Source organism: Elephantulus edwardii, unplaced genomic scaffold (assembly GCF_000299155.1).
Source record: "Elephantulus edwardii isolate Elephantulus edwardi_28Jun2011 unplaced genomic scaffold, EleEdw1.0 scaffold00131, whole genome shotgun sequence".
Classification (NCBI taxonomy): domain Eukaryota; kingdom Metazoa; phylum Chordata; class Mammalia; order Macroscelidea; family Macroscelididae; genus Elephantulus; species Elephantulus edwardii.
In genome coordinates this window covers 8,564,666-8,584,999 of record NW_006399881.1, presented here as the reverse complement: position 1 = coordinate 8,584,999, position 20,334 = coordinate 8,564,666, and the positions used below count along the sequence as shown (strand labels likewise).

At 40.9% G+C, this 20,334-nt stretch overlaps 1 protein-coding gene across 1 annotated transcript in view; it reads left to right on the top strand.

Annotated features, from left to right (window-relative positions):
• Nucleotides 1-20,334, top strand: part of CDKL5 (cyclin-dependent kinase-like 5) — a 150,553-nt gene that overhangs the window by 127,962 nt on the left and 2,257 nt on the right. Inside the window, exons 14-17 of the mRNA XM_006893829.1 lie at nucleotides 452-575; nucleotides 10,645-10,744; nucleotides 16,110-16,229; nucleotides 19,950-20,332. Of these exons, the coding sequence (XP_006893891.1) occupies nucleotides 452-575; nucleotides 10,645-10,744; nucleotides 16,110-16,229; nucleotides 19,950-20,332 (727 nt within the window). The remainder of the gene's footprint in view (nucleotides 1-451; nucleotides 576-10,644; nucleotides 10,745-16,109; nucleotides 16,230-19,949; nucleotides 20,333-20,334) is intronic.

Below are 20,334 nucleotides of genomic sequence, written 5' to 3'. Positions count from 1 at the left end.
ATAAAAGATTGATACTTCTCCCAAGTGTGAAGGCTTAAGCTATAGTCCATACATTGCAGCATACATGTTGTTAAGAATCACTTCAGACTAAGAATAGATTTTGCAAAGTTGGGTCCATTTCGAAGAATGTCAGCACAGTGACAGGGGGTTCGTGGTACAGGATATTATATTTATACTCTTGAATGTGTCAGCTGACTGGCCAGGTTTATGTTTTGCCTACATATTTCCTGGTGTGAACTGACCATTGGCAAGTTAATGTTACAATAAGCAGTGGGAAGAGAGAGAATTCCCTGGAGCATCTCCCCCTTGAGAAAACATAAGAAGCTTTCCAAAAGGCAGCCGATGGTTTGCATTGGTTTGCTTGATTTGTGTTAGAGAAAATGCAGTAGAATAGTGTGGGTACTGCTCTGATCAAAAAAGTACATCAGGGACTTACTTTTCCTTTGTTTAGTGCCATCACCACGTCCAGATAATTCTTTTCACGAAAATAATGTGTCAACCAGAGTTTCTTCCCTACCCTCTGAGAGCAGTTCTGGAACGAACCACTCCAAAAGACAAACAGCCTTTGATCCATGGTAAGTATTTTGCTTTGTCCTTATGCTACTGCTTTCTTGTATATCTGAGAGCTCAAATGGGTTCTGGGTAGACTTTAAGGCTCATTATACTACCAAGCCTTTTCTTTCCCTAGAGGGAGGTTGATCATGACTTAGAGTTGTTTTTTTTAAAAAATTCAACATTTTTGTTAAACATCATGTAAAAGATGAAGCTCCAGAATCAATAAATTCTTCATGAGTCTTTCTTGTCTTTCTGCTGGCATGAAGGACTTCTTTTATTTCCTCCCTCTTTTATTGGCATCAAGCCACATACCAGACACTCTGCTTAGCACTTATGTTGTTTCTGCCAGTTTTCAAAGCCAACCTTTTTTTTAGAGATTATTCCCATTTTACAGGTAAGAAAACTGACCCTAAGGAAAAATAATCAACATGACAGGTCCTGGACAGCCACTAACATGGAGGAGGGAGCCAGGATTCAGACCTCAATTGGTTCTGACTCCACTTCTATACCATCTAATTCTTATTTGGGGTAAAAATGGTAGCAATAAAGAAATAGTCCTTTATAATAAAGGTATAATGGTAGTCAGTGAAAATTGCATGCAAATTTTGTTCTCCTTTAAGCTGTAATAAAAATTTAAGGAGAGAATTATAAGGTATGTGAAGCTCTGTTAGCACATATGGGAAATAAGGACATTATTAGACTTTTTTATTAATAATGTAGACTTTTCTTTCTCAGTTGCTCAGAAAGGCTGCCAGGGTCTACACATGATGGGAGACAGCACACCTCATAGAACGTTCCTAAGTACATAACTGAACAAACCAAATTCACACTAACAGTGGCCTCTCAGACATTCCGTCTCTGATGTTTATCACCAGAAGCAATAGAAGGGCCTGTCTCAGTGTTGTGACCCTGTGTGGTTTTACATACAGGACCCTGTTGACAGGGCTGTCACTGTCGGTTTGCTGGCAGCCTACAGCGACACCTGATCAGGTTAAGCACGACAGAGATACACCACTCCGAGAGAGAATCAGAGTCAATCCAGCTCAATTTTATTGGGATCTGCAGTGCACTTATAAACAGGAAGACAGGATAGGGTAGGCTCACAGATGTGGGACATGTGGATTGGCTAGGAGAACCTCAGCCTCATGCGGACCACTCCCAGCTCAACAGACTCAGCAGCCATCTTCCCAGATGGAGAGCTTTCTCAAGGCGGTACAGACAAATACAGGGGAGCTTTCTCTACCCCGTATTAAAGGCCGTTGGGAGGCTTGTACTTACCAGGAGCTTAGGCTATCTGTCCTGGCCAGAAATCCTCCTTTACTCCCCAACATTCCGCAACACAGGGCCATGCCAAGATTTCAATATTTTTGTACCCAATGGTGAAAATAACTTGATTATTCAGGAAAAAAGCATAAAAAGTAATTTCTTTTTAAAAATTGCATGTATACTTTACATCCAATGCCTCATTTCCAAAATGAGATGGTTTTAACATTAGCAGTTAAGCACTGGAACTCTAGATAGGATGGATATGTTGGTTGATTCCACTAAAGCCCTGTGAGTTCTCTCTGGCCCGAGTTCTTCTCTAATGTCAAGCTAAGAATGCCACATTCCTCTTCTGGCTAATGTGGAAGTAAGTGAGGTCATGCATGGGAAGCTCCTACTGCAGTGCCTGGCCCCAAGGGACTCGTTAAAGTTAGCAGAGGGCAGCTGTTACCATTAGTGTCATCGAACTTCAGTCTGGCCTGTCTGGTGTTTCACCTACACCTTCCGAGGTTGCTGATAAAGTTGAGTGCATCCTTCTTCCTGGTGCTCGGTGTGTGCTGCATGGTAGGTTGAAGAGGTACACTTTAAACTAACATGGGTGCACAAGGACAGTTCCTTTTCGTTCTCAGAGCTGATGCTTTTCAGGTGTGCCTTTGATAAACTCACAGGTTCAGCAGGCCTTGTCTCCCTCTCAGTCGCTGTGTGAAGAAGCAGTGGTGGTTTAAAAGAGCATTAATTACCCAGCAGCATAAATCCACTGCCTCTGAGTGGATCCCAGCTCGTGGCAGCCATTTTCCCAAGATGTAAATCCTAATGGGAGCAGACTGCCTCATCGTTCTCCGAAGGAATGGCTGGTGGGTTCAAACTGCCAACCTTTTGATTAGCAGCCCAACTCCTAACCTGCTACACCACTGGGGCTCCTACAAAAATCACATAGGCCATATCAAAATTAATTCCAAATGGGGTACAGGCAGTATCAATCCGGAGGGTTTTAATAATCCGTTCAAATGCCATTTTAGACATGGTTATCTGAAGAAACCTGAAAACAGTTGTTTTCAAAAGAATCAGGTGTAAAATGGAAACCGTAAACTTGAGCAGACTCTTGATCAGCTCCTCCTCCTTCCTGTGGGTCTATTGTTACAAGGCCTAGAGAGAGATCGTCATTGCCAGGGATGAATTGGCCGCCTTTTGTTCTCAGTGCCCCTCATGATAATGCGGCCTGACATTTCCCTTCTCCACAGCACATCTCACTCAGTCTACATCATCAGTAATTAGGCTTGACTCATCCTGAACAGAACAAACAGATATGTCTGGGTAAAATGCAGCCAGAGTACGCCTTAGAGGCAAAGAGTAAAACTTCATCTCACATCCTTTGGGCATGTGGTCAGAACGAACAAGTCTTTAGAAAAAGACATCCTGCTGAGAAAAGGGGGGGTGTCAATGAAAGAGAGGAAGATCCTCAGCAAGACCGATTGGCACAATGAAGAGATTGTGAGGGGGGCGCAGGGTAGGGCAGGGTTCAGATCTGTTGTTTATAGGGTCCCGGTGAGTCCTACTCAACTCAGTGGCACCTAACAGCAACATTCTGAACTTGTTTGTTTCTTGAATAGTACGTCTGTTTTGTTTACCACATGGTTTATTTGAGGGGGATAGTTTACGGTCAGAAAAACTTTACTCAAAAGAGCCTTGCTGTGATCACAAGGGGACTTTCTCTTCCTCCGTGATCACTTGCCTGAACACAGTCTTGTCTTGAAAGAGTACAGCCAGGGTGCTCTTGGAGGGCAAGGATGGTGGAACTGCCTGTCACCCATTTCAGGCATGTAGTCAGGAGAGCCAGTCCATGAGAAAGCCATCATGCTTTGAAAAGTAGAAGATAAGAGAAGGCGAGGAAGCCCCTTGGCAGGGTGGGTCGACCTGGTCACTGCAACAATGTGCTTAAGCTTGCTGGACATTCTGAGGGAGTGCAGCATCACGATCTATTGTTCTAAGGGTTTCTGTGAGTCGGAATTAACTCAGATGGCACCTAATAACACAACTGCAATCTAGTTCTTCTTGATAGTAGTATGGTAGTACTTTAAATTATCCCTTAGGGTGTATCAGTGAATGAAAGAAAAGCCATCCTTTTCATCAACTTTCCCTAAAATCACAGTTAATAAAAAGATCCTTTAGGAAGAGACCACTTGTGTGATGTATGCATTTATTTAATGGCAAAATAGTATTGTGTCACATTTTAAATAATGAATGTTGTAGTATCATGTCCAGAGATGTTATTCTGACCATCTCAGCTATTCATAACCCAGTTAAGAGCTGGGGAAGAAGTCAGAATGTCTCCGAACAAGGCAGATGAGAGTTAATGTGGTCAGCATCCTGTACTATCCTCACTCCGAGCCTGTGTATTCTTTGATGTACAGCACAAGAAATAGTCACAGGCAACATTACAGACCCTGAGTAATGGCCATGGAGAGAAGAGGGTGATTTCTGTCTTTCCTCATGCCCCCAGTGAGAAAATCAAATGATTTCGTACATGCAGTTTATATCCATTTATATCATGTAGAGTGTGTGTATATTAGATAGGCTGCTTTTGCTTTGCTTAAAAACATGGTGTGTAAACATGTTTAGAAATACTGACATCAAAATTAGATTTTTTTAAAAAAAATTTATACTTAAGCAGTAAACCAAATTAATTAGAAACCCCAGGAGGTAAGACGTGCTGTAACTCGCTCACACAGTCCTGTCTTTTTCTTCTTGTAAGGTTGTGAATATGTTGGTATCCATTCTTGACACGTCACGGTAACACGCAGCATTATTCTTCCTCTTGAATTATTCCCTTGCTTTCTCTCCTCAGACCACTTAGATTACACTGTCCAGGAAGGGGAGGTGGCAGGCCAGACGTCACAGGGTAATGCCCCTCATCTCTTGAATTCTTCGTCCATACTGCTCCCAGGGGATTAGACTAAATCTCTGCAATCTTACCATGCCAGCACCCTGTTCTTTCTGTCACATCTGTGGGTCTCTCCCCCGATGAGTGGCTGGGCAGCTTGAGGCCAGGCTGTATGTTACTACCTAAAAGAGGGACTGACACAGTGAAAGCACCGCTTACCAGTTGCTAGTGAGCCGACTCTGACTCATGACGACCCTGCGTGTGTCAGAATAGGCCTGTGCTCCACAGGGTTTGCAGAGGCTGATTTGTCCTGAGTTGATCACCAGGTCTTTCCTTCAAGGCTCCTCTGGATGGACCCCATTTCCAGCCTTTCCAGATCCTTAATTATTTGCAATACCCAGAAGCTCTTCCACATAGAGAAGTTGGCATACTTGATGTCAGCTTCAATTCCTTCCTCTGTGTGAGTTCTCTCTTTCCTTTTGACTTTTTGGGGAAAGAGTTGTTGTGTTAGAGTGGACTTGATTGATATAACTGCAGAAAGGAGCCATTGTAAGCCTTGCACCCTCCCATCTGTTCTTTTTCTTAAAAAATTATATATATGTGTGTGTGTGTATCTCTTAAATATATAACAATGTATTCTTCCCATTTTTTCCATTCATTCATTCTTGTACATTTTCCTCCCTACCTACCCATCCCCAAGTTCAATTTCCTCTTTGAAAAAAAATTATTTCATTGTTATACAGCACCCCCCGCCCCCAGGTTCACAGTCCACTTTACTATACACTTCTTTTTCTGCAATTTTTTTTTCTGGAGTCTTGTCACGAAAATAATACCTAATCGTATTTTCCTTTTAAACAGTTCTCTCCCTCATCTTTTTAAACACAGTATACATTATTTATCCCCTTTTCTCCCAACCCCAATATCAGTCCCCTTTTACAACAGTGGCACTAAACAGTATTTGTCCTTTTATGACTGAGATATTTCACTCAACATCATGTCCTCCAGGGTCACCCATTTTGTGTAATATTTCATTAGTTCCTTCTTTTCAATGCAGCATAGTATTCCATTGTGTGAATATATCACAACTTCTCTATCCATTCATTTATTGATGGGCACTTGGGTTGTTTCCAACTCTTTGCTATTGTGCACAAAGCAGCAATAAACATGGGTGTGCATATACCTGCCTGGGTGGCAGTTCTGGTTTCTTTAGGATATAGTCCCAGTAGTGGGATTGCTGAGTCAAATGGATGTCTATTTGCAACTTTTTGAGAAAGCGCCATACTGCCTTCCAGAGTGGATGCACCATTTTACATTCCCACCAACAGTGAATAAGGGTTCTAGTTTCTCCACAACCTCACCAGCATTTGTTGCTTGCTGTTCTGTTTTGCTATTCTGACTGGGGTGAGATGATATCTCAAGTTGTTTTGATTTGCATCTCTCTTAGAGCTAGGGATTTTGAACATTTCTTCATGTGTTTTTTCACCATATGAATGTCTTCTTTGGTGAAGTGTCTGTTCATATCCTGTGCCTGTTTTTCAGTTGGGATGTTTATCTTGTTGTGGTGCTCATGTATTCTATAAATTCTAGATATAAGTCCCTTATAAGGCATGTTATTGCCAAATATTTCCCCCCCCCAGTCTATGGCTTCCCTTTTTACCCTGTTGGAGAAGTTTTTAGATGTGTATAGGGGTTTGATTCTTAGAAGCTCCCATTCATCTATTTTATGCTCTCCTGGTTGTTGATTTTTCAGAATGCTTGGAAGACTGTTCATGCTGTGGATTAGGACTTCTAGGGTTCTTCCAAGCTTTTCTCTAATGAAGTTTCTAGTCCTTGGTTTTAGCACTAGGTCCTTGATCCACTGTGAGTTGTTTTTTTGTGTATGGAGTGAGATGTGGATCTTGCTTGAGTTTTCTACATATAGTTTTCCACCCCTATCTGTTCTTACCAGAGCTGCCACTCCAGATAATGTACTGGAGAGAAGAAATGGATGGTCCGGAACACACAGCCTCTACTCCTGCTCTTCTCCTTTGTTGCTCCTCTGAGACCTGGCAGAGGCCTCTACGTTTAGCTGGGCAGACAGCTGTTGGTTGTCTGAGACCACGATCTATAAATGATCTCTAGCCCATTCAGTTCAGTGTCTCTTTCTTCTCATTGCTGTGGAGTCAGCAGCAACTCAGAGTTGACCGTGCAGCTGATTCTTGGGATGCTGTAAATTGTGCTGGAGCTGGCCCATCTTTCTCCTTTGGGAACCACCGGTGGATTGTACCAGCTATGGAGATTTGGCCTTTGGCAAGCAGTGCCGCTCTCTACAGAGCAAGTCGCCAGAGCTCCCTGTTTGGTTCAGGACCAGTTCATGCCAACATGAAGGTGTCCTTCTATTACTTTGTACAGTATGGGGCTTTTCAGATGCCTGTATCCAAGCAGCTCCCCATTTCCCTTCCTGTTGCTCAGTCTCTTCTAAGGCTTCTATCCCTTGCTTTTTTGCAGCAGCTTCTCCTTGTCTGTCTCCATTCTCTCTTCTTTCTCTCTTCTGTCATCCATCCCTCTCTTCATTGAACTTGTTCTGTCTTCCGTCTGTCTTTTGTGCTTGCTTGCTCTCTCTCTCCCTCTTTCCCTCTCTCCCTCTCTCCCTCTCTCCCTCTCTCTCTCTCTCTCCACCTGAAAGTTAAACCTCTCACATAAGGGAAATTCTCTCCTTGCATGGCTTCTGGGATCTTTCCCTGCCTGAGTCTTGGCCTGCCACCTTGTTAAAGACTCAGCAAAGGGTCTTTAACACATCTTCCCTATGTTTCAGATTATGGTAAAATGCAAACCCTACAGAGAGAGTGCATAATTTCTTCTGTCAAATGACCTACCCCCAACTCCTCTCTTTCTTCCCACTGTCTCTCATCCTGGATGGGCTCTCCTCTTGCCATCCGGAACCCTGCTTTCTCCCCAGGATTCCTGCCCAGAGGATGCCCAGTAGCATTCTCCCTGCACTGCCCGGGCAGCTTCCTAGGCCGTGCTCATGGTCATGATGGACCTGCTCACATCCTTCTCAGAGACTGGCTTGTTGACAGAGACACTCTCACTGCTGACCCTTGGCAAACCTTTGATGTTTTCTTAGACTTTTATTCTGCTTGCCAAACCTCCCTGTAAATCTGAGCATTCTGCTGCACTTCTAGGGTATGTGTAAACATTCTAGAAGGGCATAAGCTGTAGCATAAGCCTGCACATTCTTTAACCTCTCGAACTTCCAGAACATTGAAGAGTCCTACTGGTTGAACTAACTGTTCTCAAAGGCTCCTGCTAATCCTTATATTCATGCTTTTGTGACTCGAGCAAGCAACGCTGCTCAGGAACTGCTGTGCTGTGGTCCCTAGAGCCCTCACTGGACTGAAATTGAGTGTAATCCAGCCTGTCTTCAGACCTCCTGGAAGAGGCTTGCATCTCCTTAATCCCAGATCCTTGCCCTCAGAAATTTCAAACACCAAGGCTTAGGTCCAGTCTGTTCCCGGAAGGAACAGTATCCCACGATACAACGCCGCACTTAAAGTCTCCATTCCACACGTCACAGCATATCTGAAGTTTGCTACATTCCAAAACTGGAAACACATCCTCATTCTGTGTTCCAGCACTAGTCACCTTATTGGCTCTATTTTACCAAAACTTTCTCTTCAGAATCTGGCCCTATCTCAGCATTTAAAATTGCAGTTCCTAATGAGTTTCAGAAACTCTTGGACCTCCAGTACCTGTTTTTACTTCCTTGGCATTCTCATTAACTTTTAAGCCAAACACTTCAGAAGAAAATATCATTGCTCCAAATTATCAAGCAGCCATAGGTTTGTGGTTTTGTTGGGGTTCTGTTTTTGTTTTTGGGTTGTTGGGGGTTTTTAGCCATAGGTTTTTACTTCCTGGTTCTCTCTCTCTTTGAAATCATTTCCCTTGGTCCTGAGACATTTTCTATGGTTTAGAAGACCTTTTCGTGATATCTGCAATACATGTTTCTTTGTTCAAATTATAACGAAGAAACTAAGTCAGCAATAATTTCACAACTCAGTGATGATAATTACTAAGATGTTTTCTTTTAAATCCATGTCTGCACCTTTGCACCTTTGTATGTATTGATACGGTGACTACAAGGATGGACTCAGGCAAGACAGGGAAGATAAGGATAGCACAGGACAGGGCAGGGTTCAGGTCTGTTGTTCATAGGGAGGCTTGGAGTCGTAGTCAACTCAGTGGCACCAAATAGAAACAATCTTTATACCTAAAATAAGAGACACCCTTTTATATACCTTTGTAAATACAGTTTGTGTAACAGCATGAAGAAAATTTTGAATCCTGCTTTCTTTACTTTGTATTATAGTTTGACTATTCTTTTTTAAAAATTTATTTTGTGTGTGTGTGTGCCGTCAAATCAGATCCAACTGGTACAGGAGGAGATTGCCCCTCCTTCTCCAGTAGAGCATCTGATGGATTCAAACAGCACACCTCTGGGATCGCAGTGCAGCTTCTTGCCACTAGGCCACCAGAGCTCTTTTGACTATTCTTTTAAAATATGGCTACTTTTTATTCACTTTGTCTTAGTTATCTATGCTTTCTGTAAGAGAGGGAACATAAGTGAATGGTTTTACAAACAGAATTGTGTTCTCTTACAGTTTAGGAGGCGAGCAGTGGGTGTAGGGAAGGCATTCTCTCTCTGATGAGTATGGAGGAAGGTCTGCGTCGCCGTCAGGAGCCTCAGTCCTGATGTTCCTTGGAGATCTCCGTGTGCCTAGGTCTTCCCTGGTGCCAAGGAACTACGCTAGGACATAACATACATATAGTTAGGAGGGACACAGTTCAATCTGAGACAGACTTCAGGTGTGTTCTGTGAGATGTGACTCAGCTATTGCTCATATAGATGTTTTCAGTCTTCATAAAGATTTAATCACTTAAGGTACGATATGACTTTGCTCATGTTTTAAAAAAATATTCTACTAGCTATGTTAGATATCCCGAAACCATAAGTAAGAACCAACCCTGTCATCTTTAACGTTTCTGCCACTGTTGATTTTGAAGACTAGCTAATAGAAGAAATCTAATCATTTGGGAAAATGACTTTCTACAGTTTTGTAGATTTTCAAATGTAAAAAAAAAACACGTTGAATTGCTTTATAAAAACTGTAAATTAAATAATATATAAGTGTTTTATTTTAATGTAAAAATAACTAATTTATAGGGAACAAGTTATCCTGTTTTCTGTCTTTTAATAACTTCTATTTTTATTAAAATACCTGATACTCAACTTAATGTCATGAGTGTTTTGTATTGAAGCATTCATTTTGTCTACATTTTAATCTCTTTTAGTAACTTAGAGTGAGAGAAAACTTTTATAAAGAAATTTTCAAGTAATTGTTTTTACTTTTGTTTCTGATATTTCTGTAGTAGCAGTGATTTTTTAAAAAAAATATAAGGCATTGAATTTTTTTTATCTTTGATAATGTGATACATTGCTAACTGACCATAAACCATCTTGTTAAGCTGTTCTTTTTAAAAGATAAATGGGAAAATGAAAGTATGAGAAGTATTTCTGCCATATCCTTGGAGAGTTACAATATTGAAAACATTTCTGCTGTTTGGAAGGTTACAGAAGAGGTATCTTTGAAACCAAGCCCTTTTCAGAATCTCTGATCCGAAGACTTCCCACAGCATGGCAATGACTCTGCAGAGGACTTACAGATCATTTTAAATAATGCTTAAATTACTAGCTTGAGTGAGCTCTGCCAAAGGATGGAGAATCATTAGCCATGGCTGTGAATCATTAACTACAGTTCCTTCTGGGCTTTTTGAGAGCACTTTTACACATGAACTGGATTCTCTGTGGCTGTTTGAACTTGGTGTCTTACATTTTCAGTATTCGTTATTATGTGCCCTATGGTAAGAGAATGATTGAAATATGATAAAAATGTCTTCCCATTTAGGAAAAGTCCTGAAAGTATTAGTCATTCTGAGCAACTCAAGGAAAAGGAGAAGCAAGGTTTTTTCAGGTCAATGAAAAAGAAAAAGAAGAAATCTCAAACAGTAAGTAGAAGGCCTGTTTCTGTATACCATGGCATATATTTTGGGCATTATTCTGTGAACATTTTACACTTGTACACACCTATAAAAATTATCTGGGGTATTTTTGGGACTTGAGAAAGAAACATTAGATAAGACTCTGAAATTCTGTACAACTGTCCTTCTCTCTCTAAATTCAGCAGAATTAAGAGATTAATTTGGGAGAAAACTATCCTTTTAACTCCCTGAATAAACTTTCTATCCAAGTGCATTGTTCATATAAAAATTATTAATCTGCCAAATTTATTTCTTCACATGTGTTTAGAGTATAGGAAGCATGAGCATGAGAAAAGGTTTAGATTTATGCTCAAATATTGACATGCATAAATAATTATCATTCTTTATTCTCCAGTGACCGGTTGTAAAATTCCCTTATTGCTAAGTGTGTTTCTGAGCTGTCCAGTCCCAGAGAGGAGAGGATTATTTGTGATTTCAAAGCTTGCATTATTGGAGAAACATGAACATCTTTGAACCATGAGATAGAATGTACCTTATCTTCAGAGACCCTTCTGCCTGCACGTAGGGAGGAGCGAGTGCGTGGGGTTGTGCACATCCCTTCATTGACCCACCCGAGCAGAGTCCTGCTAGTTAGTGACAAATAGCGCATGGTAAGCCACACTGACAGGACAGTGGAGGAACCATTTTTCACCCCAAAAGAGACCTCTTTTCCCTCCACTTCGTAGCATCTTTTAGACTAGACAAGGTTGAGTTAGTCACTTTAAATGGCTTTGTTTCTAGTTTTCATAACACTGAATGTATTTTCATAAGGAAAAAAACATACTCTAAATGTCTTGTTCAGACACACCTCATGATTCCATCTCTAAAATGGATAGAGGTGAACTCAGCGTTTCTGAGTCCTTTCAATGTTCAAATTCTAGGATTGTGACTTCATGGTAAGTAAAGGTGAGAGAGGTTATAATAACATAGTTACCCAAAGTAAGGATTTTTGTCTTACAAATGCTTTCAAAATATTAACAAAGCCTTTCTGGATTATCTATCTAGAATGTTCTTTTACTTGCTTGTTTTGTGAAGTTTATTTCATTTTAGAATAGTTATGAGTTCATTACAGAAGAAAAATTAAGAAAAAGAAAAATACTATTTTTTTTTTATCTTAACCCCACTACTGCCAACAGTTTTAGGATGTTGGTGTATTTTCTTCTGATTTTTTTTAGCTTATGCATGTATTTATGGAAGGAAAGGCTTTTTAGTTTGTCTTTAATAATAATTATGTCTAATGCAAATTTTTATCCTAGCCTTTAATATTATACCTATTCCTATATGTTGTTGTTGTTGTTGTTAATTGCCCTCGAGTTGAACGCAACTCATAGTGACCCTATGAACAAAAGGCCTGAAGCCTTTCTATAACTATCGACATTTATCAAAGTTCATAGAGTTTCCAGAGGCATGTGGTTTAGGAAGTGGATGCCGCTCCTGCTTCCTATGTCTATATATAGCTATAACATATGTGATAACACAAGCACAATATGTAAGTTACTACACAAATTATTGTTTACATTATAATGGCTGTGTAATAGTTCTGAAATTCTCATTTAAAAAAAACAAAACACCTGCTTATATCTCTCATCAAAACTCTCTTAGAGTGTCAAATTAAAGTGCTGGTTGGTTAAATATTACTGCATTTATTATTTAGACAAGATGAATGAAATAGACCTGGTTTAACCTAGGGAAGTTTAAAATATTCCAAGTGCTAATAAAAGAAAGCTTTTATCATTGTCTATAGACCATCCTTATCTTTTATGAACGTTCATTTGAGGCCATCTTCCCCTGTGCACTGTCATTTTATTGCAAGGCTTTTTTGTTATCCCTAATCATAGGTTGGTGTTCAGCCACAGTGTGGAGATGTAGTGATAGCAACTAGAAAGGATCAAAGAGTTGAAGGTGCTTTGAGGTGGAGACTTAGCTTTTGGTCTCTGTCTGCATTAGACCAATGTTAAACCTACCGCACCTGGATCACCAGGCCATAAGTAGGCTGTATACAGGCTGACTGACTATTGTTCAAAATCTAGTCTGCATTTGAAATGTCTAGGTGGCATAGGGTATTCTTGTGGCCTTTTGGGTAAGGAGTTGCTTTGCCAGCTAAGGGCAGAAGGTTCAAATCCATTAGCTGCTCCATGAGGGAAAGCTGGGCAGTCTCCTCCCACATGATTTACAGCCACTGAAAACCCATCGGTGAGTCAGCTGTGCGTCAGTTCCAACTCGGCAGCAATGAATTGGTTGGTTGGAGATGGTATAAGTAAGAGGATATAAGAAAATATCTATCACCTAGAATCTTTTTCCAGAAAGCCCAGTGTTTGGCTGCTAACCACAGGGTTGACAGTTTGAACCTACCTTGTGTCTACACGGGAGAAAGATCTAGCAATCTACTTCCATAGAGAATACAGCCTTGGAGAGCTTCTGTCACCTGTCTACTCTTTCACTATAAGTTGGAATTGACTCAGTGGCAACATGTAACATCCTTTCAATTTTATTTTAACTTGAATTTATTTTTTTATGGCTCTTTCATTTTTTATAATTTGTAAATTAACTACAAAATGTGTCTTAACAGACCATAATGCCTTAAGCCTTTCAGAACAATTACTATTTAAACCTTTATATTTTTTTAAATTAAAAGGTGAAAACAATTAAGGGCCTTAGTGTTGAGAGTAAGATTTGCAAAGGACACTAAGCCGAGCATGCCAGATCTCAGGCTCGTAAGGCTGTTTGGGTAACTCAGCCTTCTTTCAGTGAGCAAGTAAACAAAAGTAAAATGATTTTGGTTTTCATTTTCTACAACTCTATAGGAGAAAAATAAGAAAGAGTATTGTACAGTTTAAGACCTTGTGGCCTTTGCATAAAATTCAAAGACATTAAACTTGGATGCCCAGGGCAAGTAGAGAAGCATGAAATTTTAAAGCTGAGGTGGATTTTAAATTTCATTCAACCCCTTGATCTGACTAAGTTAGGAACTGAGCTCATACCACTTGTGGTCTGCTCAGTCACATAATCACTAGGACAAAGTAGAACTGGTTTCTCCTGAATTCCTCTTCCAGGCTCAGCCCATGCCCTGGGCCTACCTCTGGGAAGACCCTCTGGCTGTGTGTTCCTGAAAACTGTCTTCTGGCCTCTTTAGCAATCCTTTTATTGGAAAATCATGGGATATTGTACTCTAATGTCTTGGTGTGTTCATACAAAAAAATATCTGGATACCACCATATATACAGTCTAATTCTATGACAAGATATACAAAATGGGGAAAGTGATGCCCAGAAAATAATTCTGTGTTATAAAGGTGCCTGGCTTGACTCAAGCAAATCTGGATGCTGTTTTGGGAAATCTGGCTTCAGTTACATATCCGGAGAGTTACATAAACCTTTCAGAGCATATGGTGATTTTGCCATCTTTGGATCCTAGTTAGTTTGCATTTCAACTGGAAATGAAATTGAACTTGTTTCTTCAACTTGAAAACCAGTACTCTGAATTGTGCCAAATATTTTCCATGGGATAAATATTTCTCACAATGTAGAGCAAAACTTCTTAGCCAACACTAGGATCGCAGGATATATCGCCAGTTATAGCTCTCTGTCAAGTGGTGTTTTCTGGCTCAAAAGTTGACCAAGTTCATCAAAGACTGTATCTTTTTTTTTTCCTAATAGGAAATTTATATGGCTATTTTGAGTTTACCAAAGTTGTCTTTAACAATTAGGAAAAGGATAAAGTTCATACATTTCTCTTTAAATACAGTTCTTTATTATAATCCCATTTCTGCTAATAAATAAAGAAAGAAACCTTTAAATGGTTTGTAAGCTTAACTTGAGTAGTTGCCTGCAGGTCTCAGGACACCCTTTCTGTAGGTGTTACCCGTGATGACATACTCTTTCTGTAGTCAGAAGTTGTGTATGTCTTAAGTTTATTGGCATATTTGTGTCCAGGTGACAAATGGCAAAGAACCCTTCTAGATGCCCAACATAGAGATGTTTCCATGACTGGTAATAATGATTAGAGGGCTTCCAAGGGCTGGTATTTTCAGTAAAAGCAATTTTTTTGGCAATTAGTTTATTTGTATCTTATATTGCAGACAGATTCCACCAACGGGGAGAATCCAAGCATCAAGAAATCCCTCTTTCCTCTTTTTAACTCAAAGAATCACTTAAAGCATAGTTCTTCTTTGAAAAAGCTTCCTGTAGTCACTCCACCCATGGTACCCATTTTTACGTATGGTAGCCCTGAAAACTGCTCCAGTAAACTTGTTTTACTGATGACAACAGCATGTCTTTTATTTTCATGGGGTCATACTCTCTTTGTGCTAGTTAAGTACCTGAGCCAGTTCCATAAATTTGCTTAGCTATAAATTGTTTGCCATTCTGGATTTTTCTGAATCAGTTAAAGAGGCTATTAAACAAACTAGTGAAAGACTAGTTTGGATTGTCTGATTTGCCAGTTGTTGGCAGATAGCACAAATCCCTTGTCTCCTATGAAGAATTAGATTAATACATCCAATCAGTAGACATCCTTTCATTTGGCTCACAAAGTTGAACACTTGGTTTGCAGTTTGCTTCTTTGAAACCAAGTTGAATTGGCCAAATTGAGTGAGCTAGCAGGCTCCATGAAAAAGCAGCTTCAAGTAGATGGTGATTTGTCCTTTTCTTGCCTGGGCTCTAACTTTTGCTAGTGCTTTACTTTAAGCCAGGGCTTTTGCTTGGCATTGGGCCTTCCTCTCTGGTGTTCACAAAAATTGGTGAATTGAAAAATTGCACAAATTTCTAGCATCTTCCATAATACTAGATCCAAATGTGCTGGGCAGTGTTTTGGGAATATGATTCAAACCACACCTTCCCTCGTTGCTCTCCTCGAAAGCCCACTAGACTCCATTGGCCCCACTAAATACAGTGTTTGGATCATTTTCCCAGCAGGACAGCATTTTTTTTTTTATTGAACTGGTTCATAACCTAACTACAATGTGGAATGAGGCTACAACAGCAACTTCTGGTACAGCCCAATTTAACTGCTCTCTCTTCCAGCGACTAAAACTAACAGCATGGGAATGCTTTAATGGTTGAGGTTTTAATACAGCTGCATGACATCTGCCAATTTTTCCTAATGCAGGGAAAATTATTAAGAAGGCAGCAGAATTGAACTAGCATCACTTGCATTGTGACTATTGGGAGAGTTTTAGTTTCCTTTTTAGTGGGCCCTTTTATTTCTTGGTTCATTTTGGTTGAGTTTTGGTTTGGTTTTATTTGCTTTGGAGTTTGTTTTCCTCTTGGGTGTGGTTGGACAGCATAGTGAACTTTGTGTGCGTTTTTTAGTCTCTGTCCCTGTTGTTTTCTAGGTGCCCAATTCTGATGGCCCAGATCTTCTGACGTTACAGAAAGCCATTCACGCTGCTAGCACCCCGAGCAGCAGACCAAAGGAGTGGCGTCCTGAGAAGATCCCAGATCTGCAGACTCAAGTGAGTGAGGCTTATCATCCTAGCTTGTCAGACTCTACAGTGGCTCTCTCCGTTTAGGCGGCTGGGATGCGGCCCAATGTTGAGAAAATGTAGCCTTAATGTTACCGCAGAGATCCCCAGGTGATGCAGATGGTTTGCACTTGACAGCTAGCCTGAAGATTAGTTCAAACTCACCCAGTGGAACTATAGGAGAAAGGCCTGGCAGTCTGCCTCTGTAAAGGTCATAGCCATGGAAACCTTTTTGGGACAGCAGTTCTGCCCCATCACTATCACCATGAGTCAGAATTGACTCAGTGGCAACATGGTTTTGTTTGTTTTATTTTTTAAGTGTTTTCAGTATTACAGCCAAGACTGAGAGGCTTCCAGAATGTACTCTCACTAATAAGCAGATGCATTTTGGGAGTTGGAATGAATTTTGCCTTTCTAAGTATAAGAGTATCTAACAGGGAATCTTCCAAACTGTCATTCTGTATCGCTAATCATTTCCATTTTCTGTCTCTAATATGATATGTGTGCTGCTAGAAAATAGTTAACTTTCATTAGTGTAGGGTTGGGCAAGTAGAGGATTGAGGGAGGATGAATAAAACATAATCCCAGCACACAAATGCTCTCTGGGATAGGAGAGAGAAAAGATCCAAAAATAGCCATTTGTGGTAAAAAGCAAAGCATGGCATAAAGGGGAGAGGATGAGTGAAGATTATGGGAAGATTGAAGTTCCATTAAAGGTGGTAGAATATAAATTAGACCTTGACAGACAGATGGGATAAACTTTCTTGACATTTCTGAAAGCTGTACTCATTCAGATAAAAAACAGGCCAACAGCTGTGTTATTGACTACATATTGAACAATTGCTGCATTAATTGCATTTATTCAGTAAAAGTCAATTCATTCATTGCCATTGAATCCGAACCAACTCATAGCAGATCCTCTCGTGAGTTTTCAGTGGCTGTAAATCACACCAGAGGAAATTGCCCGTTGTCCTCCCACGAAGCAGCCGTGGACCCAGACTGCCAGAGGTCTTCTGTGTTTGAGTTAGCAGCTCAGTTCGCTGTGGATTATGCCCATAGAACCATAAAACAACAATCAAATCAGAACATTTTTTAGATTAACTGAGATTTGCCTCCTATAAGCAACTATTTTTTTATTAAAAATACTCTAATGTATCCTTTTCAGTGCCCTGTAATAAGCATGGCTACATATTAATTTTGTTAATTGATGGTTTCTTTATCATTTTAGATACACACATGACCTTTAGCTACAGTAGGGTTTCTTGTACTTCTAAGTGATCAAAGATCTCTGTGATTGAGAGGAGGAGTAGGGCCACTTTTTAAAGTTTTTCTTTTTTCTCTCTTTGCCTACAAGCTGTTACTTAGACTAACATGGTGTCCCCAAACTGCCATTCTATATCCCTAATCATTTCTATTTTCTGTCTCTAATGTAATAGAAATAGTAATCAGAAGACTGGCTCATGATAGGGAGGGGTTCAGAGCTGCTGTACATAGGGTCACTATTTGTTGCAGGCGACTCAATGGCACACAACAACAACATACAATAATGGTCGTTTTTTAATTTAAGCCTCTTGTTTAGAGTCAACAAGACCTTGAGGAGGGCCTTTGTATTTAAAAGTCGGTTATTATTTTTGAGGATCATTCTTCTAAGTGGTGCAGCACTCTTCTGTCAATAGAGGTAACCTGAGTTTGCTGTGATGCTGAACCTTGTGTCATTGGGAGTCAAATGCCATAATGGTTACCCGTGGAGCTCCCAGTTTAAGAGGAGTTTGGAAGCAGGAGTGGCATCTACTTCCTAAACAGCATGCCTCCGGAAATTCTATGAACTTTGATAAATGAGGTTAGTTATAGAAAGGCTTCAGGCCTTTTGTTCGTAGGGTCGCTATGAGTCATTCTCGACTGGATGGCAATCAACAACACCAAAAACAATGTAATAGAGGTGGAGCAGAGTAGGGTCGAGAACCATAAGCCAAGTTTATTGGGTGTGGATCTGACTTAAAAGCACCAAGCTTTGAGAGCAGGGCCCAATTGAAGATCTAGCCCCGCTTTAAAGCAGGGATGGGAGGAGGCCGATGGGAAGAGAAAGATGAAACTTTAAAACGTTCATTATAGAGCCGTTTGGGGGGGGGCAGGAAGCTCTTCTTAGGTACCATTGTATCTTCGGCACAATCCAGATGTGTGGTATTGCTTGGCAGTTCCATATGGTCAGGGCCATACAAATCACCACGAGTCTCATTGCACTAGCACACCCATTTACAAAAAGGAATGTATGTGCTGCCTAGAGTGTGCAGCGGACCACGCGCACTTGTGGTCCTGTGAGAACCACAAAGCTTTCTTCAAAAGACAGGAGTTGTGATGGAGAATACCAGGACCTGGTTGGGTCAGTTCAGAAACTGATGGCTTTGGATTGCAAGAATTGCATCACAGAACAAAATTGGTCCTTCAATTATAGTAATGTTCAGTGAGATCTTTTTTTTTTTTTTTCAGTGAGATCTTTAATATTTTGTTAAGACTTTCCTTTGCCCTTAGTACATGTCTCTGTACCATGGCACTTGAAGCAGAGGTGCTCTGAAGATTGATAGTCAGCAGTGCCCAAGGCTAGGGCTGCACCTAGAACTAGTGCCAATATCCAATAGTCAGCATGTGGTGAGAGCCCCAAATTTCTGAGTTGCACACCTCTTCTGATAGCAGCCCTCTCTGCAACCCACACAGGAGCTGGGAATGAGCCGCTTCTAACTGGTGAGAAGCCCAAGGCTCTGGACTTGTGTGTAGTCTGTGGCCAGTGAGGGACAGAACCATATCCAGGCCTCTGCCTCCTGCCTCCATAGTGCAGCGTTCACAGGGTGTTTGGCCGGCAGCTACCCAGCAGATAGACAGGAGAGCTGTGATCCCAATTTAAGAACTGAAGATCTCCTATGAATGACGTATTTTACATTCATTGCGGTTTTTGCTTGTTTTGCATTTTTATTGCCCAAACCTTACCTCCCCCTTTGAGAAAGTAAAAGTACAGAAAAGGAACTTTAAGATTTTGTAATACAAAGGAATAGGAAAGACTGAGATGAGAACAGAGAATGACTGGCAGTGTCCTCAAGTCAACATCAACTCATGGCATGTGTGTCACAATAAAACTACACTGTATTGCGTGTTCATGTGATTGATTGTGCAGAAGTAGACTGCCAGGCCTCTGAACCACTTCTGGGTGGACTTGAAGGTTCCATTAACATCCCACTGTATTGACCATCTGCACTAACCAGGGACTCTAAGAGCAATAAAGGCATGTAAGATTTGAGCTTTACTACATTGCTTATTCAGCTAAAATGTTATCTGTCGGCTTCTCTTGCATCTAGATGCAGTCATAATGGTAAATTCTGGTATTGAGATGATAGTGTAAGTGGAAGCACCAAGGCGAGCTCTGGGGAGGTCTGCTCCGGACAGAGAGGATGCCCAGCCCTTCTTTTGCTCTCTCTCGGCTTCCTGCTGCTTGGGATGTTCCACCTTTGTCTCTTGGTTTATTTATTTATTTTATTTTTTTAAAAAAGGAAGGATATAATCAAAAGGAGAGACAAGTTTGGACTTTTTGCCACTTGACCCTGTCCCCATACCATCCCTCCCTGGCTTCATGACAGCATCTTGGATCTGAAGTACATCTTCTCCCAGCTCTATGATCTACTCTCAATTTAATTCTACATGCACCCTCTCCTTTTATTTCAGAGCCAGCCATTAAAATCACTGCGCAAGCTGTTACATCTCTCTTCAGCCTCAAATCACCCAGCTCCCTCGGATCCTCGCTTTCAGCCCTTAACAACTCAACAAGCCAAAAATTCCTTCACTGAAATTCGAATTCACCCCATGAGCCAAGCCTCAAGTGGGAGCAGCAACATCCGGCAGGAGCCCACCCCAAAGGGCAGGCCAGCCCTCCAGCTGCCAGGTCAGATGGACCCTGGTTGGCATGTGTCCTCTGTGACCAGGAGTGCCACAGAGGGGCCCTCCTACTCTGAACAGCTGGGTGCCAAGAGTGGGCCAAATGGGCACCCTTATAACAGAACAAATCGATCCCGTATGCCAAACCTGAATGATTTAAAAGAGACAGCCTTGT